The sequence below is a fragment of the Stegostoma tigrinum genome, chromosome 9, assembly GCF_030684315.1.
Source record: "Stegostoma tigrinum isolate sSteTig4 chromosome 9, sSteTig4.hap1, whole genome shotgun sequence".
Lineage (NCBI taxonomy): Eukaryota > Metazoa > Chordata > Chondrichthyes > Orectolobiformes > Stegostomatidae > Stegostoma > Stegostoma tigrinum.
The window spans coordinates 34,169,022-34,196,762 of record NC_081362.1 but is presented as its reverse complement, the minus strand read 5'-3'; the positions used below and the strand labels follow the sequence as shown (position 1 = coordinate 34,196,762).

Genomic DNA, 27,741 nt, shown 5'->3' with positions numbered 1-27,741 from the left:
CCAACAGAAGACAGCGAGTGGTAGTAGAAGGAAAATATTCTGCCTGGAAGTCAGTGGTGAGTGGAGTTCCACAGGGCTCTGTCCTTGGGCCTCTACTGTTTGTAATTTTTATTAATGACTTGGACGAGGGGATTGAAGGATGGGTCAGCAAGTTTGCAGACGATACAAAGGTCGGAGGTGTCGTTGACAGTGTAGAGGGCTGTTGTAGGCTGCAGCGGGACATTGACAGGATGCAGAGATGGGCTGAGAGGTGGCAGATGGAGTTCAACCTGGATAAATGCGAGGTGATGCATTTTGGAAGGTCGAATTTGAAAGCTGAGTACAGGATTAAGGATAGGATTCTTGGCAGCGTGGAGGAACAGAGGGATCCTGGTGTGCAGATACATAGATCCCTTAAAATGGCCACCCAAGTGGACAGGGTTGTTAAGAAAGCATATGGTGTTTTGGCTTTCATTAACAGGGGGATTGAGTTTAAGAGTCATGAGATCTTGTTGCAGCTCTATAAAACTTTGGTTAGACCGCACTTGGAATACTGCGTCCAGTTCTGGGCGCCCTATTATAGGAAAGATGTGGATGCTTTGGAGAGGGTTCAGAGGAGGTTTACCAGGATGCTGCCTGGACTAGAGGGCTTATCTTATGAAGAGAGGTTGACTGAACTCGGTCTCTTTTCATTGGAGAAAAGGAGGAGGAGAGGGGACCTAATTGAGGTATACAAGATAATGAGAGGCATAGATAGAGTTGATAGCCAGAGACTATTTCCCAGGGCAGAAATGGCTAGCACGAGGGGTCATAGTTTTAAGCTGGTTGGTGGAAAGTATAGAGGGGATGTCAGAGGCAGGTTCTTTACGCAGAGAGTTGTGAGAGCATGGAATGCATTGCCAGCAGCAGTTGTGGAAGCAAGGTCATTGGGGTCATTTAAGAGACTGCTGGACATGTATATGGTCACAGAAATTTGAGGGTGCATACATGAGGATCAATGGTCGGCACAACATTGTGGGCTGAAGGGCCTGTTCTGTGCTGTACTGTTCTATGTTCTATGTTCTAAGAGTAGACTTAAGCCCCATTCCAGACATTGAGTTCATAATACTGATATTTTAGTGCAGGAGTGAGGGAGACTTTGTTCTCAGAGAGGTCTTTTCTTTCTGATAGGATATTAAAGAAATGAGTCATTTGAACCAAACAAGAAAAAAAATCCGCTGTATTCTTTGAGAGAAAATGAATTATCCCTGATCAACATCTGTCCTTTAATCAATATAACTAAAGCAAATAATCTCGTCAGTGATAACACAGTGTGGAGATGGAGAAGCACAGCAGGCCAAGCTGTTCGGCCTGCCGTGCTTCTCCATCTCCACACTGTTATCTCAGACTCCAGCATCTGCAGTTCTTGCTATCTCTTGAGATAATCTGGTCATTTCTGTTTTGTGAGCGCTAACTTTCCAAAAATTCCACCAGTCCAAAGGTGCTACCTAAATGAAAGTTAGTGCTTTCTTAATGCTGTAGTATTGGAGGCGGGTGAAAGGCAGCGCCACTGAGATAGGGAGCGGCCGCGTTACAGGGGAGTGGCAGCAAGAAACGGAGAGGATTAGGTAAAACGGAACAGCCAGCCATATTGGAGACACCCAGGTGTAAGCGACCTGTGGGCAGGTAAGGAGCCGAGTTGCCGGGGAAAAAGTTGAGAGGTAGTAAGGAGCGGGTGGAGTGCAATTGCGCTGTGATTGATGTATGTCCGACCCAATCTCTACCGAGATTGCGTGGCTTCTTTCACCGAATTTTCGGGGGAGCGTAACATCAGACATAAGAATTTCGAAAAGTTTTTTTTGTTGAATCTAATTCATCTACAGTCAAACTAATTTAAATTATCATAGCAAATTTTAAAATGTAAATTCTGTAAAGTATTTAAAATTTAGATCAAAACTGTTCTTTCGGAATTTTAAATAACGATTTGAGGCAAATATCAGAGCGTATATGCAGACTCCGCCCGAATTAACCAGGGTTGATACCTCAAACTGTCCAAGGCCTGATTTAACCTCCTAAATCTTGGGGGAATGTCACTTTAATTAACCCAAGGCGACCCTGAACCAAGCCCAGGGTCACATCCTCACACAATCGTCTCCCTCACCACCTCCCCTCCCTGGAGGCATTTTGTGAGTGGGTGGCACCCGCTGTTCTTTAGTGAATTTTCTGACTGTGCCCTGTTTACCACTCGAAGTTTCTGGAGGTGAATCACTGCAAGGTGCAGCTTTTGCCGGGCCAGGCACGACTTCTACCCAGACCCAGCTCCTTACCTCAATGTTCATTTTGTGGCAGGTGATTGATTGGACCTTAAACCTCAACTTCTCGGCACTTGTTCAACTAGAAATAACTTCAGAAGACCGAAAATGCCGAAACCGGTATGTAGTAAAAGTCTTTTTTTAGAAAGCCAAGCGTGTTTAATTCTTAAATAAGATGGTGTCTTGTGAAGTAAGTCGCAGCAATCACTTCATGCATTGAATTACATATAATCTAACACTTGCAGCAATATAACTGCCAGTTTTTCCTATTTTTCCCCCTTTATGTAATTCTGACTGATAGAGCAATTTTCACAAGGTAATCTTGCTTTAATTGAAACTTGAAGCTTTGGCATTGTAGGTTGCTGTGGCTATGAATTGTTGAATAATTGTTGTTAGTTAAACCTGACAGTGAGTTGTGCTGGTACAGAATTTGGTTTGCCTTTTAGACTTGATCACACTACATTAAGTTTTAAGTCATCACCCTTCCAAGTTTCAGAGGTGGCCTGGTATGATGAACAAAGCCTACATTTGTAATAGAATGAAGTGTTTTAAAAGTTTTGATTTGGTTGCTGTGGAAACGCTAGAGGGTACTATTTAATTGTTGCAAAAAAATGGACTACTTAAGATGATTCCTGCCTTCAGGAAAAATGTAGCCAGCATGAGCTTTGGGTGTCTTCTCATTCTTCAATTTCAATGTTGTTCTCCTTTAAAAGTGGATGGCTGCTGAATGCATGAAAGTTTACTACGTGTTCTGATTAACAAATTGGACCATACATTTTGTTCAATAATAAATTGCAGTTATTTTCATTTATAAGTTTTAACACTTGAAAGTTCATGTGAGTATTCTGATTTCAGTTTGCGTGTTGCTCAAGTCTGAGCCATACCTTGTATTTGCTAGTTCTAGATTGTACCTTGGTTGTTAAAATGTAAAATACACATTGTACTAGATCAGTTAAATCTGGCTTGAAAGGAGACCTGTTTGCATTAATTGATACAAGGCTTAGGGATACAGATTTAAAACTTTAAGTAAGGAACTGTTTTACTCTGAGTAGTATCAGAGATAATGGGAACTGCAGATGCTGGAGAATTCCAAGATAATAAAATGTGAGGCTGGATGAACACAGCAGGCCAAGCAGCATCTCAGGAGCACTCTGAAGGGTCTAGGCCCGAAACGTCAGCTTTTGTGCTCCTGAGATGCTGCTTGGCCTGCTGTGTTCATCCAGCCTCACATTTTATTATCTTACTCCTGAGTAGTAATGGCTAGGAGCTTGCCCCCTACAAGAGTGGTAGGAATGAAAGCATGATTTCAAAACAATTGGATGGGCAGTAGAGGATAATCCAATTTTCAGGGCTGCAGAATAGAGCAGAGGAATTCTCTGATCGGATTGCTGTATAGTCAGCATGGACTCAAGGGGTTGAATAGCACATTCTGTGCTGGAATGGCTGTATAAATCTGGTAAGATTGTTTAAGCTGTTCCTTTTTAGAAACAGAAAGGGAAGGGGAAAATAACTTGGCATGTGACTTCAATCCCATAACCAAGATCTTTCTGACTTTTTTTAAACAGTTCAGGATTTTCAAAGGTCATAATTAATGTGTCAAGAATTCCTGCATTTTGCATGCTTTTGATAATGTAATTGATTAAAAATGTTGATCAATTACATTAATGTGCTGAGAACTGAGTTGAACCTAGTGTAGAGCAAGTATTGTCATCGTTACTAAGCTGGAAATTGGACTGAACAAAGGTTCTCTACTCAGTATTTGATGACTTCATGAAGTTTTTATGGAAAATAAATATTCTTATTGCTGAGATTTCAAAAGAGCCAAGTTTTCTGATTTAAAGAAGCATAATTCAATTAAAAATTGAGATATAATGATGTTGAATCTGTAGTAATTTAGTAAGTCACAGGTGTTATGTTTAGTACTTGGTTCCATATTTCAGGATGTATTTGAGGCAATAATGAGATCATCAGGCTCATTTAAGACCCACTTCCCTGTGTCAGGGCATTGTGATGGGGTGTAGATGTGCAAAAACAGTATGTAACAGTGGAGTAGTTTCATTAGATCAGAGTGACTTGTAAAGTCCTCTGCATTCTGTAATTATGATGGAATGACAAGACACAAACAAACTGGATTTTGATTGTTGTTATCAACTTAACTTAAACATTTGAACAGCATAGGATAAGGTCTTTGCAGACCGGGTGGTGGAATGTAGTACTTGCATTGATTGAAGTAGAAACTATGACTATATTGATGTAGCTGAAGGATGGATGGGTACATGCATTTAGGGCTATTCACTGCATGGCAGCACAAGTAAACTGGGTTGAATAGCCTGTTTTGTCATCTGTTCAAGAAGTTAATTATACTTGCTGGTTGTGTTTGTGATCTCGTGTATTTGAATTTTCATATCTCATTAGGAACCCACACAGCTGGAATGTGGCATTTGCAATGGTAGAGGGTTGAGTGGCACACTGCCTGTTCTGCTCAGACAGGATCAAAATAATCTAATGATATACCAATTTCAAAGATGTTCAATTAAAATTGGCTTGTAGCAATAAAATACAATTATAAATAACATAAGGCAACTCAGTGATTTAGCACTGCTACCTCACAGCACCAGGGACCCGGGATTGATTCCACCCTCGGGCAGCTGTGTCTATGTGGAGTTCGCACATTCTCCCTGTGTCTGTAAGAGTTTCTGCTGGGTGCGCCGGTCCCTTCCTACAGTTCACAGATGTGCAAGATAGGTGGATTGGCCATGCTAAATTGCTCCTAGTGTTCAGGGATATGCAAGTTATGTGCATTACACATAGCAAATGAAGGGTTAAAGGAATAGTGTCGAGGGATGGGCCTGGTTGGGATGCTGTCCATTGGGTTGACGTGGACTTGTAGGGGTTTTATTGAACTTTCGAAGTATTATTGTAAATGCAGTAAAATGTCCCTAAAGATTTCTACGGGAGCATTGTAAAAGTACAGTATGCACAACCTTGCCACAGAAGTATTTCCCTATGACTGAAAGCTTACTTGTCAAAGCATCCTTTTCACTGCCTTAAAGAAGAGCAAGGCCAAAAGAGAATTGAAGGAAGAGTACTCTAATACAGGGAGCTTGGGTAACTGAAGGTGTGGTCATCAGTGAGTGACCAACTGTGTAGAATTTACATATTCTGCCCCTTTATCTGCATGTGTTTCGACCAGCTGCTCCAGTTTCTTCCCACAGTCCAAAGATGTGTATGTTAGGTAGATTGACTGTGCTAAAAATTGCCCCATAGTATCCAAGGGTGTGCAGCTTAGGTGGATTAACTGTGCATGGGGCTTTTAAACCACACTTACGGGGATGTGATAGGATGGGATACTTTTTAGAGGGTCAGTGCAGACTTGGACCAAATATTCTGCTTTTAAGGTGTCATCAATGGCTCAATGGTGTCACTTGCTTCTAATACCCAAAGCCAGGCAATCAAACTTGACTGAAAGACCTTAGCATATAATCTAGATCCACAGTAAGGTAGAAGATGTACTGTTTTGAGGTGTTTGAATTTTAACATTAAATTCAGTAGTAAAAGATTCCATGCCTCAAGTGGTGAAATTATTCCCAATGACGTAGTCATTGTTTACCAATACCTCGTAAACATATTTGAATATTTATCTCATTGGAGTTTGTGGAACCTTGTGATGTAGAAATGGGTTGCAGTGTTTTGCCACATTACAGCAGTAACTATGCTTGAATGGGTTTGCTGTAAAGCATTTTGGGGCATCAGTGTTGCCAGATGCTAGACAAACAAAAAATATTATGTTTTGCATGCTATGTGGCTCAAATGTTTTCTTGTTTTAAGTGTCTGGGGTCACTCATGAATGACTACAGTAGCCAAATGTGTTTGGTTTTATTTGTAATCAACCTGTTTTGAGACTTGAACCCAGATCTCCTGGCTCAGGGACTGAGGACACAACCACTGCACGACAACAAACCTGACTGGGTTTTGGTTTAACATGCCTATAGAAGGGTGTATTAGCTGCTTTTCTAGTTTTAAGTTTCCAACTGAGAGAATTTCTAACAATACAATATTTGCTTTATTATTTGGATTATTAGTTTAAACCACAACAGTGAGGATTGGCTAAACTTATAACTATAACTATAACTATAACCCTAACCCTGATGAGTGCTACCAGTTCAACTAAAATAACATTAAATTAGCGAGGTTCAGCGTTTATTGAATTTATCTAACTTAAATGTGCTGCATGTTCCCATTTTTAATTTTAATCTAACTGTTAATTTTAAAGTACTTGTACAGTTGCAAATGCATTTTTAAAAGATCATTTTTACTGACAGCAAAATTGCAAATGTTCTTTTACAATGGTATTGGTTTCAAAAGTTCAAAGGGAGTGCCTTGTTTCCATAATATCCAGTGAGTGATTCTAGTATGAGTCATACATTGGAGTAGATTCTAGAAAGTTAATTGGGCTTCTTCCAGCTTTTTATGGCGTCTCCCCATTATTTCTCCTCCATAGATGAGAAAAGAACTGATCGTCGATGTGTATTTAAGACCATAAGTAAAAATTATGCTATCTGTTAGGTCTTTGAACACTGAAAATGTCACACCTGACTAGCTGAGATTTGGTTTCATCAAATTTTCAGACCTCATCACCCAATTACCTCCATAGAATATAGTCAGTTAATGAATTGAGGATCCTTTTTATTCACATGTTTAAAAACAAACCATGTTGGAACTTAGAGTTTAACTTTTCAGTGCTCCTATTGGTGAATTCATTTTTTTTAGATTCTAGCCATACCATAAAGATTTTCATCGTCCATTCCTTTTGATGGTGGATAAAGATAAGTTGCCTAAGTATCTAATCATCTTCTGATTTGTGTAGGATTTTTAAATAACTAAATTACCTATATTTGAATCATTTGAAATGCTAAGAATTTAAATCAGAACTTTAAACCAAGCTACTTTAAATTAAGCCTATTCAAAAATAATCTTTAGTGTTGTAATGTTTTAGATTTTCATGAACTGTCCAAAAATCTGTTTGGCAAATTGCACTGTATCATTTTAGTCATACAACATAGAAACGCACCCTGCAAAGCAACTACTTTATGCCGACCATGTGCCCAAACTGAACTAGTCCCATTAGCCTGCATTGGCTCACATCCCTCCAAAACTTTCCTATTTGTGTTCTTATCCAAATGTCTTTAAATGTTGTAGTTTACTGCATTCACCACTTCCTCTGGTGGTTCATTGTGCACATGAGCCACTATTTTTAAAAAAAAATGTTGCCCCCTCATGTCCTCCTCTATATTTTAACTTTCTCTGCTTACCTTTAAAAACTGATCCTTCACTTTGACCACAGGTGTGTACATCCCTCCCACCCCAGGGAAAGGACCCTTGCTCTTTACCATATCTATGCCCTTCATGATTTTATAAACTTCAGTAAGGTCACTCTTCAACATCCTATGCTCCAATGAAGAAATTTTCAGTCTATTTTTAATAATGCAAAGCCTCCATTCCTGGCAACATCCCAGTAAATCTCAGTTGTATCCTCTCCAATTTAATGGTAATGACATAAGTTTTAAGAAAAGCAGAGTAGAGAACTAGGAAGAAAGTTGACATGTAGCACCTTGGGATTATTACCAATGTTACAAGCTAGTCAGAAACTGCAGGATTATATAAGATGAACATGTGGCTGAAAAGATTGAGAGAGAGGCAGGGTTTCAAGCTCATGGAGCATTTGAACATGTCTTTGGGGAGGTGGGACCTGTACATACTGGATAGGTTACACCTGAATACGACTGGGACTGGTGCCCTTGATGGGTACTTGGTAGAGTGCTTGGGGATGGTTTAAACTAACGTGCTCGGGGCATGGGAACCAGAGGAATAAGACAGTAGTTGCAGAAGTGGGAGATGTATAAACCAAGGCAAACCTGATTTAAGAACAGGAACAGGCAGAAAAATACACCTGAAAGGAGCAGGGGAGGTTGTTCGAAATGCACAGAGAAGTATAATAGGCAAAGTAGATGAACTTAGAGCATTGGTTAGCACTTGGAACTGTGATACTTTTGCACTTAATGGAGACTTGGCTGAAAGAGGGGCAGGTCTGGCAGCTGAATGTCCCAGGATTTTTCAGATGTGATAGGAGATGTAAAAGTGACGGGGGAGTTGCATTACTAATAAAGGAATATTTCTCAGCTCGCCACAGGTCAAGTCCCAGAGGGAATAGTCAATGTTGTCCTATGTTTTTTCTTTTGAAACAAGGGTAGCAGGGGTAATCCTGGAAATTTACAGGCCTGTGAGCCTCACTCAGCTTTTTCCAATAATTTCCCTCCCACTATCAGGGACAAGACCTATAAGCAATTAGAAACACGTGGACTGATTAATGATAAACACAAGGTTTTGTGCAGGTGACGCATGACCTCCCTAACTGGATTGCGATTTTTTTTTGAGGAGGTGATGATGTTTGACGGAAAAGCAGTTGATGTCTCTATGGATTTCAGTAAAGCCTTTGACAAGGTCCCTTATGGCAGACTAGTACCAAAGATAAAGTCACGTGGTATCCGCGGTAAGCTGACAAGATGAATACAAAACTGGCTCTATCATAGAAGATAGAGAGTAGCGGTGGAAGGATGCTTTTTGGAATGGAGGGGTGTTCTACAGGGATCAGTGCTGGGACCTCTCTGTGGTCTACGTAAATGATTTGGAGGAAAATATAACTAGTCTAGTTAGTAAGTTTGCTGATGATACAAATATCAGAGTTGTGATTAGTGATGAGAATTATCATAGGATACAGAAGGATATATAGCAGTTGGAGGCATGGGCAGAAATTTGGCAGATGGAGTTTAATCTGGACAAATGTGAGGTGATGCATTTTGGAAGGTCAAATACAAGTGGAAATTATACAGTGACGGCAGAACCCTTAGGAGGTATTAATATGCAGAGAGATCTGGATGTGCAGGTCCACGGACTACTGAATGTGGCAGTGCAGGTAGATAAGGTTATCTTATTAAAAAGGACTCTGGCATGGTCACCTTCATTTGGAAGGGGCATTGAATATAAAGAGTATAAAGGCAAGTTTTATGCTGCAGCTTTAGAGAACTTTGGACCTCACTTGGAATATTGCATATAGTTCCAGTCATCGCTCTACCAGAAGGATGTGGACGTTTTGGATAGGGTACAGAACATGTTTACTGAAATGTTGCCTGGTATGGGGGATTTTAGGAATGAAGAAAGGTTGGATAGATTGGGTTTGCTTTCACTGGAATGCAGGAGGTTGAGGGACAACCTGATAGAGGTCTATAAGATTGTGAATAGCATAGATAAGAGTGGAAAGTATGAGGCATTTTCCCAGGATGGAGTGGTTATTTATTATTGGATGCAGGTTTGGGGTTTGGGTGGGCTGATGTTGAGCTGGGGGTTGTGATGCCTGGTTTGGTGGGGGGGAGGCAGTACTTGGAGTTTAAAAGAGATGTGCAAGACAGGTTTTTCCACACAAGGGGTGGTGAGCACCTCAAACATGCTGCCAGAAAAGGTGGTGGAAGCATACACAATAGCAGCTTTCAAGAAGTACCTGGATGACTACATGAATAGGAAGGGAATAAGGGGATATGGATCCTATTAACAGCAGTTTTAGTATGGAAGGACAAGATGTGTCAGCACAGGCTTAGAGGCCCAGAGGATCTGTTCCTGTGCCTTATTGTTCCTTGTCCTATGTTCTAATAATGCCCTCCCTGTAGCAGAGTGATCAGAACTGCACACAGTACTCCAGAAGAGGCCTCCCCAATGTCCTGTACAACTTCAGCATGACATCTCACCTCTCATACTAGGTCATCTGAGTAATGAAGGCAAGCCTGCTGAATGCCGCCTTAATGATCCTGTCTACCTGTGATGCAAATTTCAAAGAATTATGTTCATTAATCCATAGGTCTCTGTTCTACAACATCACTTTACGTCCTACCGTTAACTGTATTAGTCCTGCCCTTGCCAAAATACAATACCCTGGATCAATACCCTGGATTCATCTAAATTAAACTCCATCTGCCGCTCCTCAGCCCATTCACCCAACAGATCAAGATCTGTTTGCCATCTTGGATAATCTTCTTTACTATCCACTATATACCAATTCTGGTGTCATAGGCAAACTGGCTATAGTCTCATCAAAATCTGTTATATAAATGACCATCAAAAGTGGACCCAGTAAACTTTCACTATAATTTTTTAAAAAGTACACTTCACCACAAAATATTTTTCCATTTGAAGGGATGTTTGATCGTGTCCCGCCCTAAATAACGTATTTTGGCTGGTAGATGAGGAAAAATAAAAGAATGACTTGCATTTATATAGCAACTTTCAGGACCTCAGGATATCTGGCACTCTACAGCTACTAAAATTTTGAAATGCAGTATTTCCCACACAGCAAGTTGCTAAAACAAAGTCATCATCAGCAATTGATCTGTTTATGGTTTTGATTGTTTTGAGGTTTTGTGTTGAAGCATGAGTATTGGAAACTGAAAAAATACATGGCCAACATGTTCCCTTTCTTTGGGGCTCGATGTAGGAGCAACAAGCTGAGGGAACCCTGGATGTCTAGGAATATTCAGAACTGGACAAAAAGGAAGACAGACGTACAAAGGGAGCAGATCAACAGAGCTCTAGTTATGTAGAATGTGTAGGGATGGAGCTGAAAAAAGCAAATGGAGCAAACACAGGGCATGGAAAAACATTGGTTAGCCAGATTTGGGAGAAGCCCAAGATATTCTACAAGTATGTCAAGGGGAAGAAAATAACCAGAGAGAGAATAGGGCACATTAGCTGTCCCCTGCCTAATGTGGTTTCATTTTTTAAGAAGGCTGGTAGCGATGAACCAAGGAATTACAGGACAGTGAGTCTCTCATTAGTGATAGGGGAACAATTGGAGAAAATTCTGAAAGAGACAATTAATGACTATTTTAGACGTGCAAGGTTTGATCAGGTTGATGTCTGTGGTTCTGTGTTCAGTGAGCTGTCAGGAGTTTAGCATTGTTCCCTGAGCTCCATTAGAAGTTATTGCCCACTGACATTGCCTGATTATTAGAGTGAAGTCATTTCGGAATAATCCTTCATTCAACTGCACTTCAAACACCTTCCTAACCCTTCTATTAAGTCTACAGTGAAATGAACTATGTTTTAAGATTTACTGCAGAATTCTCAGTCTACCTGGATCCCTCCCCCTCACAGCTTATCCTTGTTAGATCTTTAATTGGAATGCTCGTGTGATGTCCATCTTCATTTAATCAACTTACCTCTGAGCTTGCAGCATTTATTTCTCCAGTTGACCCCTAATGTTGTCATTAAATCTGTTAGTGATCATTTTCCAAACTGCTACTGATGTCATTTCTGGAGATTTTTCTTTCATGGACTTCAAGGCTAGCCATCTCACTGTTTCTCCCTTCACATGATCCACACCAAGACTGACCAAATCCATCATTTCATCTTGTTCTGATAAAGGTTCCTACTTTTATCTCTTTCTTTTCCCATCCACATACACAACAAGTACAATGCCCTCCTGCACCCAGCTTCCTGAGCCTTAATGTCTCCTTTTTTTCATGCAGAAGCAAACATAAATTGAATGGTGGTTCTGTGGAGCTCTATTCAGTATGAAAGTGTGACCCGAAGCTTCCTGTTGCTTGTAATTTTAATACTTTGCTCCCACAATAACCACTTGGCCTCCTGCATTACTCCTATGAACCGGAGGATGAGCTCCTAATTTCTCATACTTTAGAGTCTAGAATGTTGCAGATTTAAATTTTGACAACTTAGCTGCTGTTCAAAGAGAGACTGTTATTCGTTCTGCTACTGCCATTTATGCAGCCCCCCAGACCTATCTTTTCCCTCATTTTTCTCTTTCCCACTTTCCTTATTGCTTTGTTCCCTATCTCTCCTCCCCCAAACTGGAGTATTTACTTGCATCTAAGAGCTTTTCAGTTCTCTTGGAAAACCCTGGAAAGTTAAGCTTCTGTTTTCCACTGAATAAGCGTTGATTGTTACTTCTGACCTTTTTAAAATCAATACTGAAACTCCTTCCATACAGTGCAAGGGACTCTCAGCTATAGGAAATTTCTCTTTGAAATTCTAGTACTTTAACTATAGTGTGAGGATCTTGGTGAAAATAATCCAACATCATTTTTAACCTTTTGGATTTGCATAAGTGCTACCTGGCGGTATTTTTGAGGTACAAAGGTATTCAGCTAACTTGGTAAACAACATAATTGTTTAAAGAAGTAAACTATTTGTATGTTTTTATGACCATTTTCCCACCTTCAGAGTGGCATTCCTGTATTCAACAGGTGTCATTATTCTAGTTAACATTCAAAATGTATTTGGCAATTTGTCAAATTTCTTTACTGGATTGATAGTCAGGCCTGTTGAGTGTCTCTAGCACTTCGTTTTGATTTCAGATCACCAGTGTCACAGCACTTTGTTTATGTAACTTGGAGTTTGGTGCAGTGATGTATGTTTGGATTTTAATTTAATGCAAAAATGCACAAGTTAAAAATCCAAAGTTATTTTCCATGTTCTGATATTTTGCTGATGTGGAGCCTGTCCTTGGAGTCTATCTGCTGTTTGTCCATTTGACTATTTTGAGTCTTTTTGACAGACAGAAGCAAATATGATTCAGGACAGATTTTGAATTTAGTTTCTTTGCAACCTTTTTTTTGAAGGATCGCCATTGCTCACTTTTTTTAAAGTTTTAGCATTGCACGTCATGGATTTGATTTTGAACTCTCTGGGCTCCTTGATGTGATTATTTTCAAAACATTAAAGTGAAAGATGCTGTATAGAAAATGAGAAGGAATACATTAAGTTTACAAAATGGACATTTGTTTGACAATTTAGCTTCAGTATAGGTAAGAGTGAGGAAGTAGTTTTGGAAGGACGAGTAAACATGTCCCATCACAGATTTTTCTATGGATATCTTTTAGTTTAGAGGGAAAGAGGAATTTGGGGGAGCAAATCACAAAACATGGCACCACAGGATAACACAGTCAATTTAAAACAAAACAGGAGCAGGAATAGAACATACATAGAACATTACAGCACAGTACAGGCCCTTCGGCCCTCGATGGTATGACAGATCGGCACAACAATCTCGAGCCCACTAACCTACACTGTTCTATGTACGTCCGTATGCTTACCCAATGACGACTTAAATGTTCCTAAAGTTGGCAAATCTACTACTGTTGCAGGCAAAGCGTTCTATTCCCTTACTACTCTCTGAGTAAAGAAACTACCTCTGACATCTGTCCTATATCTTTGACCCCTCAATTTAAAACTATGCCCCCTCATGCTCGCCGTCACCATCCTAGGAAAAAGGCTCTCCCTATCCACCCTATCTAACCCTCTGATTATTTTATGTTTCAATTAAGTCACCTCTCAACCTTCTTCTCTCTAATGAAAACAGCCTCAAGTCGCTCAGCCTTTCCTCGTAAGGCCTTCCCTCCATACCAGGCAACATCCTAGTAAATCTCCTCTGCACCCTTTCCAAAGCTTCCACATCCTCCTTATAATGCGGTGACCAGAACTGTACACAGTACTCCAAGTGCGGCCGCACCAGAGTTTTGTAGAGCTTCACCATAACCTCTTGGTTCGGGAACTCCGATCCCTCTATTAATAAAAGCTAAAACACTGTATGCCTTCTTAACAGCCCTGTCAACCTGGGTGGCACCTTTTCAAGGATCTGTGTACATGGACACCGAGATCTCTCTGCTCATCTACACTACTAAGAATCTTACCATTAGCCCTGTACTTTTCCTTCTGGTTACTCCTACCAAAGTGCATCACCTCACACTTGTCTGCATTAAACTCCATTTGCCACCTCTCAGCTCAGCTCTGCAGCTTATCTATGTCTCTCTCTGCCACCTACAACATCCTTCGTCACTATGTGGCACAATGGCTTGGTGGTTGGCATTGCTGTCTCTCAGCACCAGGGACCCAGGTTTGAATCTGTCCTTGGGTGACTGCCTGTGTGGTGTTTGCACGTTCTCCATGTGCCTGCATGGGTTTCTGCTGGGTGCTTTGGGTTCCTCCCACGGTCCAAAGATTTGCAGGTTGGATGGATTTGCTATGCTACCCATAGTGTTCAGGTATGCCAGGTTGGGTTAGCTGTGGGAAATGCAGGGTTTACTGGGATATACTAGAGAGCTGGGTCTCGGTGGGATTCTCTTCAGAGGGCTGGTGTGGACTTGTTCGGCTGAATGACCTGTTTGCACACTGTAGGGATTCTAAGATTCTCAAGTCTTCTGTGTTATTCAATGAAATCATGGCTGATCATTGGCCTTAGTTCGTTTTCCAGCATGGCCTCATGACATAAGCAAGGGCTCCTGTTGCTGACGAACACTTTCTACCCTCCCTCAGCTGATGAATTTGTGCTAAATCTTGTTGACCACCACATGGAAGAAGTGTCTAAAGAGTAGTGAGGGCATAGAATGTATTCTGGATAGAGGTTTGTGATGTCTGTCACCAGGAGTAGCTTGGTTGCACTAAACCAACCATGTCCTGGTGGACACAACTGCTGGATAAGTCCTGCCACAAGTGATGAGGAAACCTGGAAAGGGAGAACCAACTTGACCTTGCCCGAAACAATCTCTGCAATATCTGGACAAGATAGTATTCATATTTGACTACCAGTGAAGAAGTAGTCTTCTCTCTACACTGGGTGTAGACCTAATAGTTCATAATTAGATATGCCAGGTCTGCCGTGTGTCAGCAACTGAATTGATTTGATTAGATTAGATTAGATTCCCTACAGTGTGGAAACAAGCCCTTTGGCCCAATAATATCCCACCCAGACCCATCCCCCTGAACCCACACACGCCTGAACACTACGGGCAATTTAGCATGGCTGATCCACCTAGCCTGCACATCTTTGGACTGCGGGAGGAAACCAGAGCACCTGGAGGAAATCGACGCAGACACGGGGAGAATGTGCAAACTCCACACAGACAATTGCCCAAGGCTGGAATCGAACCCGGGTCCCTGTACAAAGCAAATACAAGCTGAGGCGAATCACTGTACTTAACCCGGCACAGAGTGCAGAGTCTCGTAAGTAATTCTCCCCGAGCAACGGACAGTCCCTGCTTTTTATACTTTACTAAGTACGTAATACATAAAACAATTTCACATTTCACAATGACATGATACATGAAACAATTATTACAACAGACAAAGACAGGATACAAAACAATTATTACATCAAGAACATAAATCGATCGTTCGTGAAGTGGCTGCTAATGGCAGGAGGCGATTTCAAATTGTTAATGAGACAGGCTGTAATTTCAAGTTGCCGATGTGTCTGGCTGGAACAAAGTTAGTGCCCTGGCCCCTTTGTCAGTGACAGAAGTTACATACTTCAGAAGTCTCACACCTTTACAAATGTTCCTCACTTAACCTTATTTGAGACAGTTTAACTCTATTTCTATTCAGTCAGGAAGCTTAAGGCAGTGTCTGCATACATATGTGTAGGAAGATAAGGAGTTACAAACTCTTACACCGAATTCCTAGCTGGGCAGGAAGGTTTAGGGCAGTGCCTGCAAACCTATGTGTAGGCAGATAAAGGACATTAATTTAAAGAAGTATAGAAATCAATGGGATGTTATCCCAATAACATTTCACATGTATATGACATCTGCAGCCTTTCTCTCCTAATCAACTTTGCACATCCTCGAAGAATTCTATTAAGGTGGTAAGACATGACTCTCCCTGCACAAATCCATGTTGTCTATCACTGATAAGCCCATTTTCTTCCAAATGGAAATAGATCCTACCTCTCAGTATCTTCTCCAGCTTCCTTGCCACTGACGTCGGGCTCACTGGTCGATAATTACCTGGATTATCCCTGCCACCCTTCTTAAGCAAGGGGACAACATTAGCAATTCTCCATTCCTCCGGTACCTCACCCGTGTTTGAGGATGCTGCAAAGGTATCTGTTAAGACCCTGGCTATTTCCTCTCTCGCTTCCCTCAATAACCTGGGATAAATCCCATCCGGACTTGTCAACCTTAATGCCTTTTAGGATACCCAACACTTCCTCCCTCTTTATGTAGACTTGACCTTGATTAATCAAACATCTATCCTGAACCTCAACATCTGTCATGCCCCTCTCCTTGGTGAGTACAGATGCAAAGTACTAGTTAAGAATGTCACCCATTTTCTCTGACTCAATGCATAACTTTTCTTCTTTGTCTGTAAGTGGGCCAATCCTTTCTCGAGTTACCCTCTTGCTCTTTATATATGAATAAAAGGCTTTGGGATTTTCCTTAACCATGCTTGCTAAAGATATCTCATGTCCCCTTTTAGTCGTCTTAATTCCTCGTTTCAGATTCACCCTACATTCCCGATTATTCTTTCAAAGCTTCATCTGTCTTCAGTCACCTAGACCTTACATGCTGCCTTTTTCCTCTTAGCTAGCCTCTCAAGTTTCAGGCAGAAAGTGCCAGATAGCCCCACCTGCTAAGCTGAAAAAGATTTTTAAAAATTTTGTTTTGATCCCCTCAACTAAGAGACACAGATCTAAAAGGTATTGATCTTGTTACTAATGGGAAATGTTTCCTCCAACTATGCTCCTTTTATTTGGCTGGTTTGCATTGCAGAGTAATACCAACAGCATGGATTCAACTCCAGCACCAGCTGAGGTCATCCTGAAGGTCCCACCTTCTCAACCTCTTCCTTTGCCTTGAAGTCTGGTAATGTCTCAAGTCATTATGTTCCAGCAGGACTTTGATTTTATCTTTTTTCTTGGTTTAAATTTTTTTGGTGCATCTTACTCTGGTCCTCTTAGCCTTGTTTACTCTAACAAAAATAATCCAGCCTATCTAGTTACTTTTCATTAGCTGAAATGCTTCTGCACCCTCTCTGTTGTGCAGTTGCATTTTCCCAAGAGCGCAGTGACCAGAAGTATGCTCCTCACTTAAGGTGAGCCCTAACTATATTTTGAGTGCTATCGTAACTCCCTGATCTTGTATTCAGTGCCTTAACTGATAGAATTGAATATCCCATATTTCTTTTACAACTTATTTAACTGCCCTGCCTTCAAGGATCTTTGGACATGCACACTCAAATCTTTCTGATCCTCTGATCCTGATTTGAGGGTCCTATGATCTTGTGGTCCCCTGCTTAGTCCTCCCAAAATGCATCACTTTTTTTGATCAGGGTTAAATTCCACCTCCCACTGTTCTGCTACGCTTCCTTGTTAAGCCAGGAAGTTACAAACCAGAGTTTATCTGTTATGATTAGACCAGGTTAACAGCACTAATCAGTGAATGCTGGCTAACAGATATAAACTGTTTCAGGGATTCTGTGCATTCAAGGAGCTCGGTCAGTGTCTTGTACTATGCATGTGTAAAGAAGTGATGATTTGGTGACGGGATACTGGCCTTCGTGGAGTTATTTCATTGACGATGAGAGTGAGACATTGAGACACCATTTGGTGTGTGGGATTAATGATGTAACCATGCAAAAGTACCTGCCAGTGGATGCCTAACTGGACTTCAAACAGGCATCATAACTGGCACCGTCATGAGAAGGTGTAACAAATGGAGCTTATGAGCTACCAGATATCGTTGACTGAAGAGGATACCCTCATCAAGCCAACTTCAATAAAGCCTATGACCGGGTGCCTCGTGGTGGACTTTTACAGAAGGTAAAGCTGCACGGGATCAGAGGTGAGCTTGCAAGATAGATTTAAAAAAAACTGACTCTGTCATAGAAGACAGGATAGCAGTGGAAGGGTACGTTTCTGAATGGAGGGCTGTGACTAGTGGCGTTCCTTAGGGATCAGCGTTGGGACCATTGCTGTTTATAACGTATATGAATGATGTGGAGGAAAATGTAACTGGTCTGATCAGTAAGTTTGCTGATGACATAAAAGTTGGTGGAATTGCGGGACTGTCAAAGGATCCAGGAGGATATAGATTGGTTGGTGACTTGGGCAGAGAGGTGGCAGATAGTTTAATCCAGAAAAATGAGAGATAAAACACTTCGGAAGGTCTAATCCAGTTGGAAAATACACAACCAGGCATGTGGCATGTCTATCTTCATCGGCTGGGGTATTGAGTTTAAAAAATTGGCAGGTAATATGTCAGCTTTATAGAACCTTGGTTAGGCTGCATTTGGAGAATATGGTGTTCAATCCTGGTCGCCACATTACCAGAGAGATGTGGTGGCTTTGGAGAGGGTACAGAAAAGATTTACCAGGATGTTGCCTGGTATCGAGGGCATTCTCCGTAAGAAGAGGTTGGAGAAACTTGGGTTTTTCTCACTGGAACAACAGAGATTGAAGGGCATCCTAATAAAGATCTACAGGACTATGAAGGGCATGGACAGAGTGGACAATCAGAAGCTTTTTCCAAGGTTGAAGAGTCTGTTACCAGGGGGCAGAGGTTTCAGATGCAAAGGGCAAGGTTTAAAGATGCATGAGGCAAGTTTTTTTTAAACACAAAAGGTGGTAGGTACCTGGAACACGTTGCTGGGGGAGACAGTGGAAGCAGATACGATAGTGACTTTTAAAGGATGTCTTGACAAATACATGAATAGGATGGCAATAGAGGGATACCATCCCTGGAAGGGTAGGGGGCTTTAGTTGTGACAGGCAGTCTCTTGCTGCAGGCTTGGAGGGCCTGTGCTGTAATGTTCTTTGACTGAGCATGGGGAATTTCACATGAGTGAGGCAATTACACAGCCACACTCGGCATTTCCTGAACAGAGAGACCCTAGGTCGGCTCATAACAAAACCCCAAAACAAAGCCAAGCCTCAGCTAAATAGCCCAGTCTGGCAGGCCTTTGTAGTTGCCACCAGTATGCAGACTTGACAGCAAAAGAGTCCTACTAAGTTAAGAGAACTCATAGGCGGGTATCCAGCAGAGAGCACATCCTACCTGCAGCTAGAATAGAACAGCTAAGTCACTTACCAACATCCAAATCAGAACCAAAGTAAACATCTGGCTAAATGGTTAGCCATTTATAATTGATACTATGTAGCTGTATCAGTGATTGCCGGTCAACTGTTCTTCACCAAAATTCGCTCTGAACTCCCAACTCTTATGTTTACATTAAACCTCTGCCAGGCTGAGGACTTATGCCAGGGAGTCTTTACAGATTATGGATCCGATCCAACTTTGGTTTCAGTCTCTTATGAGAAGCAGCTGGTTCAATTACCACTGATTTTGTACTAAGAGGTGTGGGCCTAACCTTGATGGGGCAAAATTGGTTGAGGAAAGTTTCAACGTGATTGGCTCAACGTCTTTTCAATTCAAAAATGATTGCCTGAGTAAAGTCCCTTCTAGAATTGAGACCACCTTTACATGTTGACCAAGAAGCAATTTAGTAAGGTCTGCCTGCCTGCCTTGTGTGCAAAAGTAGACACAAAAATCAAGAGCGTGGAAACCAAAGAAATCATGAAACCACTACTATTTGCTGAATGGTCAATACTGATTTGTGAAGCTTGATGGGTCAGTTTGCCTTTGTGGGGATTTCAAACAAATAGTAAACCACTTTTAGCTGCTGGATAAATACCCAGTCTCTGTTGGAGGGATTGTATGCAAAGCTGGTGGGGGAGCTGTCCTTCACAAAGCTGGACGTGGGATTGGGATGTCATAACAATTCCAGAAATGTGGCTGAGAGATGGACAAGACTGGCAGCTCAATGTTCCAGGTTTAAAAACTGTAGGAAAGACTGAAAGAAGACAAGAAATGAAGGGGGAGTTTTTGATTAAGGAACACATTATTGATGTAACTAGAGAAGATATTTCTGAAAATCTTCCGGTGAAAATATGGGTAGAAATTAAAAGTAAGAAAGGATAGGTCACCTTGATAGGATTGTACTATAGCAGCACCAACCCCTGCCAAAAAAAATCAGAAGGAAATTGAGAAATATGCAGGGAGTTCTCATATTTGAAAGGATAATAAGGTTGCAACGGTGGGGGCTTTTAATTATCCAGACATTGTCTGGGGTTACCATAGTGTTAAAGGTTTAGATGGTGAAGAATTTGTCAAATGTGTTTAAGAAAGTTTTTTCAATCAACATGTGGATGCTCTGAGAGAAGGACCAAAACTAAACTTTGGGTCTTAAGGCAGGGCAGGTGTCTGTGGTAAAAGTGGGGGAGCATTTTTTTGGGTCTAGCGAGCATATTCTAATAGTTTCCAAATGGTTATGGAAAAGGATAAGCTTTCTGTTAAAACTCTTAATTGGAGTAAGGCAAATTTTAATAGTCTGACACACAACTTTTGATTGGAATAGACTGTTCATAGGTAAAAAGATGCCTCACAAGTGGGAGGCTTTCAAGAGTGTGACGAGAGTTAAAACGTTATTTTCCTGTCAGAGTGAATGAATAAAGATAAAGGTTCTAGTCAAGAATAAAGAATCTTACTTTAGACAACTTGGTTCAATTGAATCTCTTAATTGATTTATAGTGTATAAGTGCATTAAGAAAAATCAGGAAGGTGGAGGGTATATGAGCTAGCATTGGCAGATAAGGTTGAGGATAATCCAAAGAAATTCTGCAAAGACATTAAGAGCAAGAGGGGGACTAGAGAGATGGTAGGACCCCTTAAAGATCAGGGACATTGCCTTTGTGTTGAACCCCAGGAGACAGGAGAGACAATAAATTAATACTTTATGCCAGTTTTTACTGTGGAGAAAAAAACAAAGGCTAGAGCATGATCAGAAATTTTGATGTTTTAAAAACTGTTCACATTACAGAAGAGGACGTTTGGGAGGTCTTAGAGAATTTAAAGTTGCATAAATCTCTGGGACCAGATCTAATGTATCCCAGAAAGCTGTGGGAAGTAAGAAGAATTTGCGAGACTACTTGTGGAAATATTTGCATAATCTATAACTGGGGTGAGGCGCCTGATAATTGGAGGGAGGCTAAAGTTTTTTTTGTCTTAGAAAGGTTGTAAGGAGAAACTGGGGAACAGTAGACCTGAGAGTCTGACTTCGGTTGTAGGTAAATTATTGATTTTTTTCAAAGATAGGAAGTATGGAAAGTTAGAGAGGCAAAAATTGATTGGGAATAGTCAGAGATAAGTGTGAAGCTGGTGGAACACAGCAGGCCAGACAGCGTCAGAGGAACAGGAAAGCTGATGTTTCAGGTCACAATACACGAGCTTTCTTCCTCTCAGACCTAAGTGGCACCCCCTTTTTATTTTTGAGTTTACTTCCCTAGTTCTGACTTGCTTAAGTGAGAAACTTAAACTGAATCTTAAATTCTAGTGAGATTACTTCAATCTTCAAAACCCGAGAGATTGGCTAAATTGGTCTGCAATCTCCCTTCATATGGAGGGAATGCAACAATACTCTACCTGAGATAAGACCACAGCTCCACACAGTCCTGCAGGCGCAGTCTATTCAGACTCCTGTACAATTAAAGCAAGACTTTACTCATCATGTATTCGAGTCCTCTTGCAATACAGTTAATGTTCCATTAGCCTTACTGATAGTTTGCTGGACATGTATTAGCTTCCCATGGTTTATTGATGAGGGCATCTAGTAGCCTTTGGAAAATGTAAATGCCAAACTTCTCGCCATTTAAGAATACTCTGCTCATCTGCTTCTACTAAAGTGGACACCATCACATTTTCTCCCACTTTGTATTCCATCTGCCACATAGTTGCCCATCAGTAAGCCAGTCCAAATTCTCCTGAAACCACATCTTGTCAAACACTATCCCACTTTTCTGTAGCTCATCTGACAGATTTGTTCAGAAATGCTAATGGATTTCTCCCATTTGCTCATCAGTGTAGATTGCAAAGTATAAGTCCACCATGATGCAAAAGTACCCTTTTGTTTTTTCAAGTGCCATGCATTGTCTGCTTTGTGTGTGTCTTAAACTCCTTTGCATTTCCTTGACATCACTTCCCACATTGGCTTGATCCCATCTGCTGACTTTAATGTGAGTATAACTTGGAACACATCTGTAAGCTGTAAAATGGAGAGTAACTTCAAATGCATGTTTTATGTAATCTCACATTTATAAGCTGAAAAATTGAGGCCGCCGACTTTATTTTCAGTTTGTACATGCGATGTATGTAGCACTGGCTAGTTCAGCATTTGATGCCCATAAAGGACGTGGTGGTGAGCTGTCATCTTGAATTGCTGCAGTCCAAGGAGAAGAAATGAAGGGGTATCTACAACCTTGCAGTTACGCCTTTCCCACTTTTGAACCAATGACAATAATAAAAAAAAGTGATATTGTTCCAAGTCAGGATGGTGGGTGGCTTGGAGGGAAACTTCTGGGTGGTGGTGTTCAAATGTGTTTGCTATCTTTGGCCTTCTAGATGTCAGAGTTCACGGGTTTGGAAGGTGTTTGGAGGAGCTTCACTATGGTATTGTGGTGTTACTGCTTTATGCCTATACTCAAGGCAAGTTGAAGGATAGGGTGCACAAAATACACAGGACATTTCTAAACTTGTGACTAAATTTAACTTAGTCTTGTGTATTGGTATTCAGATCCTTTCTCTTCTCATGTGAGTTGCAGTTGGAGTCAGAGATCTACAACTTAAAGAAGTGCCCTTCAGCCTATCACATCTGCACTGGTCAAAAGCAACTACCTAGCTATTCTAAGTCCAAGGCTTTTGAGAGGTTTTTTTTTTGAAAAAACCTTTCATGGGATGCAGGCATCGCTAGGATGTTGGCATTATGTTGCCCATCCCAACTGTCCTCTAAGTTGATGAGTCACCGAACCTTGTGTCCCTACATCCCAATGCTAATAGGAAGACCACTCCAGTATTTTGAATCAGTGACCATGAAAGAATGCGGATACGCTTCCTAATCAAGATTGTGCGTAGCTTGGGCAGCTGGAGGTGTTCTCATGTATTTGCTGCCCTGGTCCTTCCATTTGATGGAGGCTTTGATTCGCTTGGTTTGGCTGTTGAAGCAGCTTGGTGAGTTATACACTGGTGCTGCTGCTATCTTGGCCTTGAAAACATGTAATGAGGTAGCCTCAACTGCTTCACTGAGCAGGGAATTCCACATATTCACAAGCCTTTGGGTGAAGAAGTTCCTCATCAACTCAGTCCTAAATCTGCTCCTTCTTATTTTGAGGTAATAACCCCTAGTTCTAGTTTCACCCATCACTGGAAACAACCTCCCTACTTTTGTCTGTCTATTCCCTTCATAATTTTGTACATTTCCCCCGCCCTTCTAAATTCCAATGAGCCCCAGTCTACTCCACCTTTCCATCTATAAGGCAGCCCTCTCAATTCCATAATCAACCTCGTGAACCTCCTGTACAAACCCCACCAGTGTCAGTACATTCTTTTTCAAAGTAAGGAGATCAAAACTGATGCAGTTACCCAGGTTGTGGCCTCACCAAAACACTATACATCTGCGAAAATACTTCCCAAAGTTTTTAACTCCTTCCAAAGGACGATATTCAACTTGACGTCTTAATTACCTGCTGCACCTGCAAACCAAATCAGTTCTGAGGAAGGGTAACTTGACCCCAAATACTGCCAGACGTGCTGAGCTTTTTCAGCAACTTCTGTTTTAGTGAGTTTTTGAGAAGATTTGTAGCATGGGTTGAGGTTTTGGATGTGAGTTTGCTCGCTGAGCTGGAAGGACGAAACACCTGAAAACGAACCTTCCAGCTCAGCGAGCAAACTCACATCCAGAACTTCTGTTTTTGTTCACTTCGGTTTTTAAACAACTTCATGATTCATGCACAAGGACACTCAGTCCCACTGCGTGGCAGCATACTGTAATTTTACTCAATTTAAACAACCCATTTTGCAGTTATTCCTACCAAAATTTTCCTCACACTTATTATCCATGCCCACACGTTTTTCTTACCTGTATTCCTCTGCAGACTGTCCTCTGCACACTTTGCTGTACTACTTAGAGATAATGGGAACTGCAGATGCTGGAGAATTCAAGATAACAAAATGTGAAGCTGGATGAACACAGCAGGCCAAGCAGCATCTCAGGAGCACAAAAGCTGACGTTTCAGGCCTAGGTGCTTCATCGGAGAGGGTTCTGAAATAAATAGGGAGAGAGGGGAACATCAGTTTCTAGCTGATTACCTGAGATGGACTGATGTCCATTTCAAGCCCACCGACTCCCACCCACCCTCCTGCAAAAATTCCATCCCTTATTCCCAATTCCTCCACCTCCGCCGCATCTGCTCCCAGGATGAGGCATTCCACTCCCGCACATCCCAGATGTCCACGTTCTTCAAGGACCGCAACTACGCGCCCGCCCCCCCCCCCCCCCCGCAATGGTCGAGAACACCCTTGACCGCGTTTCCCGCAACTCGTCCCTCACACCCCGCCCCCGCCAAAACCGCCCTAAGAGGATCGCCCTCGTTCTCACATACCACCCCACCAACCTCCGGATACAACGCATCATCCTCTGACACTTCTGCCATCTACAATCTGACCCCACCACCCAAGACATTTTTCCATCCCCACCCTTGTCTGCCTTCTGGAGAGACCACTCTCTCCGTGACTCCCTCGTCAGCTCCACACTCCCCTCCAAGCCCACCACGCCCGGCACCTTCCCCTGCAACCGCAGGAAGTGCTGCACTTGCCCTCACACCACCTCCCTCACCCCCATCCCAGGCCCCAATATGACTTTCCATATTAAGCAGGTGTTCACCTGCACATCTGCCAATGTGGTATACTGTATCCACTATACCCGGTGTGGCTTCCTCTACATTGGGAAAACCAAGCGGAGAATTGGGGACCGCTTTGCAGAACACCTCCGCTCAGTTCGCAATAAACAACTGCACCTCCCAGTCGTGAACCATTTTAACTCCCGCTCGCATTCCTTAGACGACATGTCCATCATGGCCCTCCTGCAGTGCCACAATGATGCCACCCGAAGGTTGCAGGAACAGCAACTCATATTCTGCTTGGGAACCCTGCAGCCCAATGGTATCAATGTGGACTTCACCAGCTTCAAAATCTCCACCCCCCCCCCCCCACTGCTCCCAAAACCAGCCCAGCTTGTCCCCACCTCCCTAACCTGTTCTTCCTCTCGCCTATCCCCTCCTCCCACCTCAAGCCGCACCTTCATTTCCTACCTACTAACCTCATCCCGTCTCCTTGACCTGTCTGTCCTCCCGGGACTGACCTATCCCCTCCCTACCTCCCCACCCATACTCTCCTCTCCCACCTATCTTCTCCTCTATCTATCTTCGGTCCGCCTCCCCCTCTCTCCCTATTCATTTCAGAACCCTCTCCCCATCCCCCTTTTCTGATGAAGGGTCTAGGCCCGAAACGTCAGCTTTTGTGTCCTGAGATGTTGCTTGGCCTGCTGTGTTCATCCAGCTTCACACTTTATTGTCTTGCTGTACTACTTACTTTGGTGTCATCTGCGAACTTTGACACACTACACTTGGTCCCCAACTCCAAATCATCTATGTAAAGTGTATACAGTTGCAGCCCCAACATTCTGAAACACACCACTAGCAACTGATCACCAACCGGAAAAACACCCATTTATACATCCTATTTGCTTTCTGTTTAATTAATCGATCTTCTATCCCTGCAAATACACTACCCATAACATTGTGTACCTTTTATCCTGTGCTACAGCCCTTTGTGTGGACCCTTGTCAAATGCTTTCTGGAAATCCAGATACTCCCCGTCCACTGGTTCCCTGTTGTCCACTGCAGTCGGAATGTCTTCAAAGAATTCCAGTAAATTAGTCAAACTGAGATCAGTTATTCCTCTCTCACTTCGTAGGACCAGATCTAGGCTGTCTGGCTGCCTCAGGTTCTACTACATACTGTTTGAGGAAACTATCATGGATATGTTCTATGAGTTCCTCTTCCAGGCTTTCTTGATCAGCTTATTTTAACCAATCAATGTGTAAATTAAAATCCCCCATGATAATTGCTGCACCATTTCTACATGTATCAGTTATTCCTTTGATTATTTCCTGCCCCACCACAGTGTTATTTGCTGGCTTATAGCCTATGCCTATCAGTGACATTTTCTCCTTGCTATTTCAAATTTCCACCCACATTGATTCAACTTTTTTTTCCATACAACCTATATCGTTTCATCCCCTGCCGATTTTCTTCAAGCATGAGAGCTACACCATTTCCCTTTCCTTCCTGTCTATTATTCTAAATAGCCTGATACCCCTGGATGTTTGACTCCACTTGTAACCAGCCTGCAACCGTGTTTCTGTCATGATCACTAAATCGTATCCATATGTGATGACTTGTGCCGTATTTTAACTTTTCTTGAATGTTCACAGCATTTGAAACAAAGTGGCCTTATGCTAGTTTTTGTTCATTTTTTGAATCCTAATACCTCCACTTGAACGTTTTTTCTATTTTTAAACACACACGCTCTCTCTCTTTCAGTCACTACCTGCTTTCCACTCCTCTTAACACTACACTACTCAGCTATTTCTTGTTTTTATTTACTATCTTGATTCTGTTTTTTTTTGAAACCCTCGCCCAATCTAGCTAACTCAGCCCCCCCATTAGGTACCCCCCCACCCCCAAACTATTTTAAAGCCCACCGAACATTGTTAGCAAAACCACCTGCGAGAATATTGGTCCCCATAGTTATGGGCCCTAGTTATGTCTGTCTCTTCATGGGGTATGTGGAACATTCCTTGTTCCACTCCTATTCCGGCTCCCACCCACAACTCTTTCTCTGATACATCAATGATATCATCGGTGCTGCTTTCCCCCCCCTCATCTAGAATTGGAAAACTTCATCAATTTCACCTCTGATTTTTACTCTGCCCTCACTTTTTCACCTGGTCCATCTCTGACTCCTCCCTTACCTTCCTCAACATATCCGTTTCCATTTCTAGGGATAGACTGGCCACTAATATTCATTACAAACCCACTGACTCTCTCAGCTGCCTGGACTATACATCCTCACACCCCACTTCCTGTAAAGACTCAATCCCATTCTCTCAGTTCCTCCGTCTCTGTCGCATGTGTTCGGTTGGGACCAACTTTGAAAGGGGGCCTCTGAAATGTCCACATTCTTCCTCAACTGAGGATTCCCCAGCTCCGTTGACAACAGGCCCTCAATAGGGTCTGACCCATCTCCTGCATTTCTGCCCTCACCCCTTCTCTTCCCTTCCAAAAGTGATAGGGTTCCCCTGGTCCACACTACTTTCACCCCCAACACCTCCCCACAGCCCTGAGGCAGCTACCCCTGTAACCAGTGAAGTTGCAACAGCTGCACATTTACCACCTCCCTCCTCAGTATCCAAGGGCCCAAACATACCTTGCAGGTGAAGCAACGCTTCAATGCACCACTTTGCTCCTTGGCCAACATCTGTCTCCAGCTTGCTACAGTGTTCCAGTGAATCCCAATGTAAGCTGGAGCAACAACACCTCATTTTCTGCTTGGGGACCCTACAACCCTCCGGGCTCAATATTGAGTTCAACATGTTTCGGGCCTAAACACTCTCATACCCCAGGCCCCCACCCCACACACCAGGCCATATTACCACGTAGCCTGCCACTACATAACCCCTG

The 27,741-nt window shown here is 42.2% G+C and overlaps 1 protein-coding gene across 1 annotated transcript in view; it reads left to right on the top strand.

Moving 5' to 3' along the window:
- Nucleotides 1-1,508: 1,508 nt before the first annotated feature.
- ezrb (ezrin b) overlaps nt 1,509-27,741 on the top strand; it is a 152,888-nt gene continuing 126,655 nt past the window's right edge. Inside the window, exons 1-2 of the mRNA XM_048536465.2 lie at nt 1,509-1,644; nt 2,308-2,390. Of these exons, the coding sequence (XP_048392422.1) occupies nt 2,379-2,390 (12 nt within the window). The 5' untranslated portion in view covers nt 1,509-1,644; nt 2,308-2,378. The remainder of the gene's footprint in view (nt 1,645-2,307; nt 2,391-27,741) is intronic.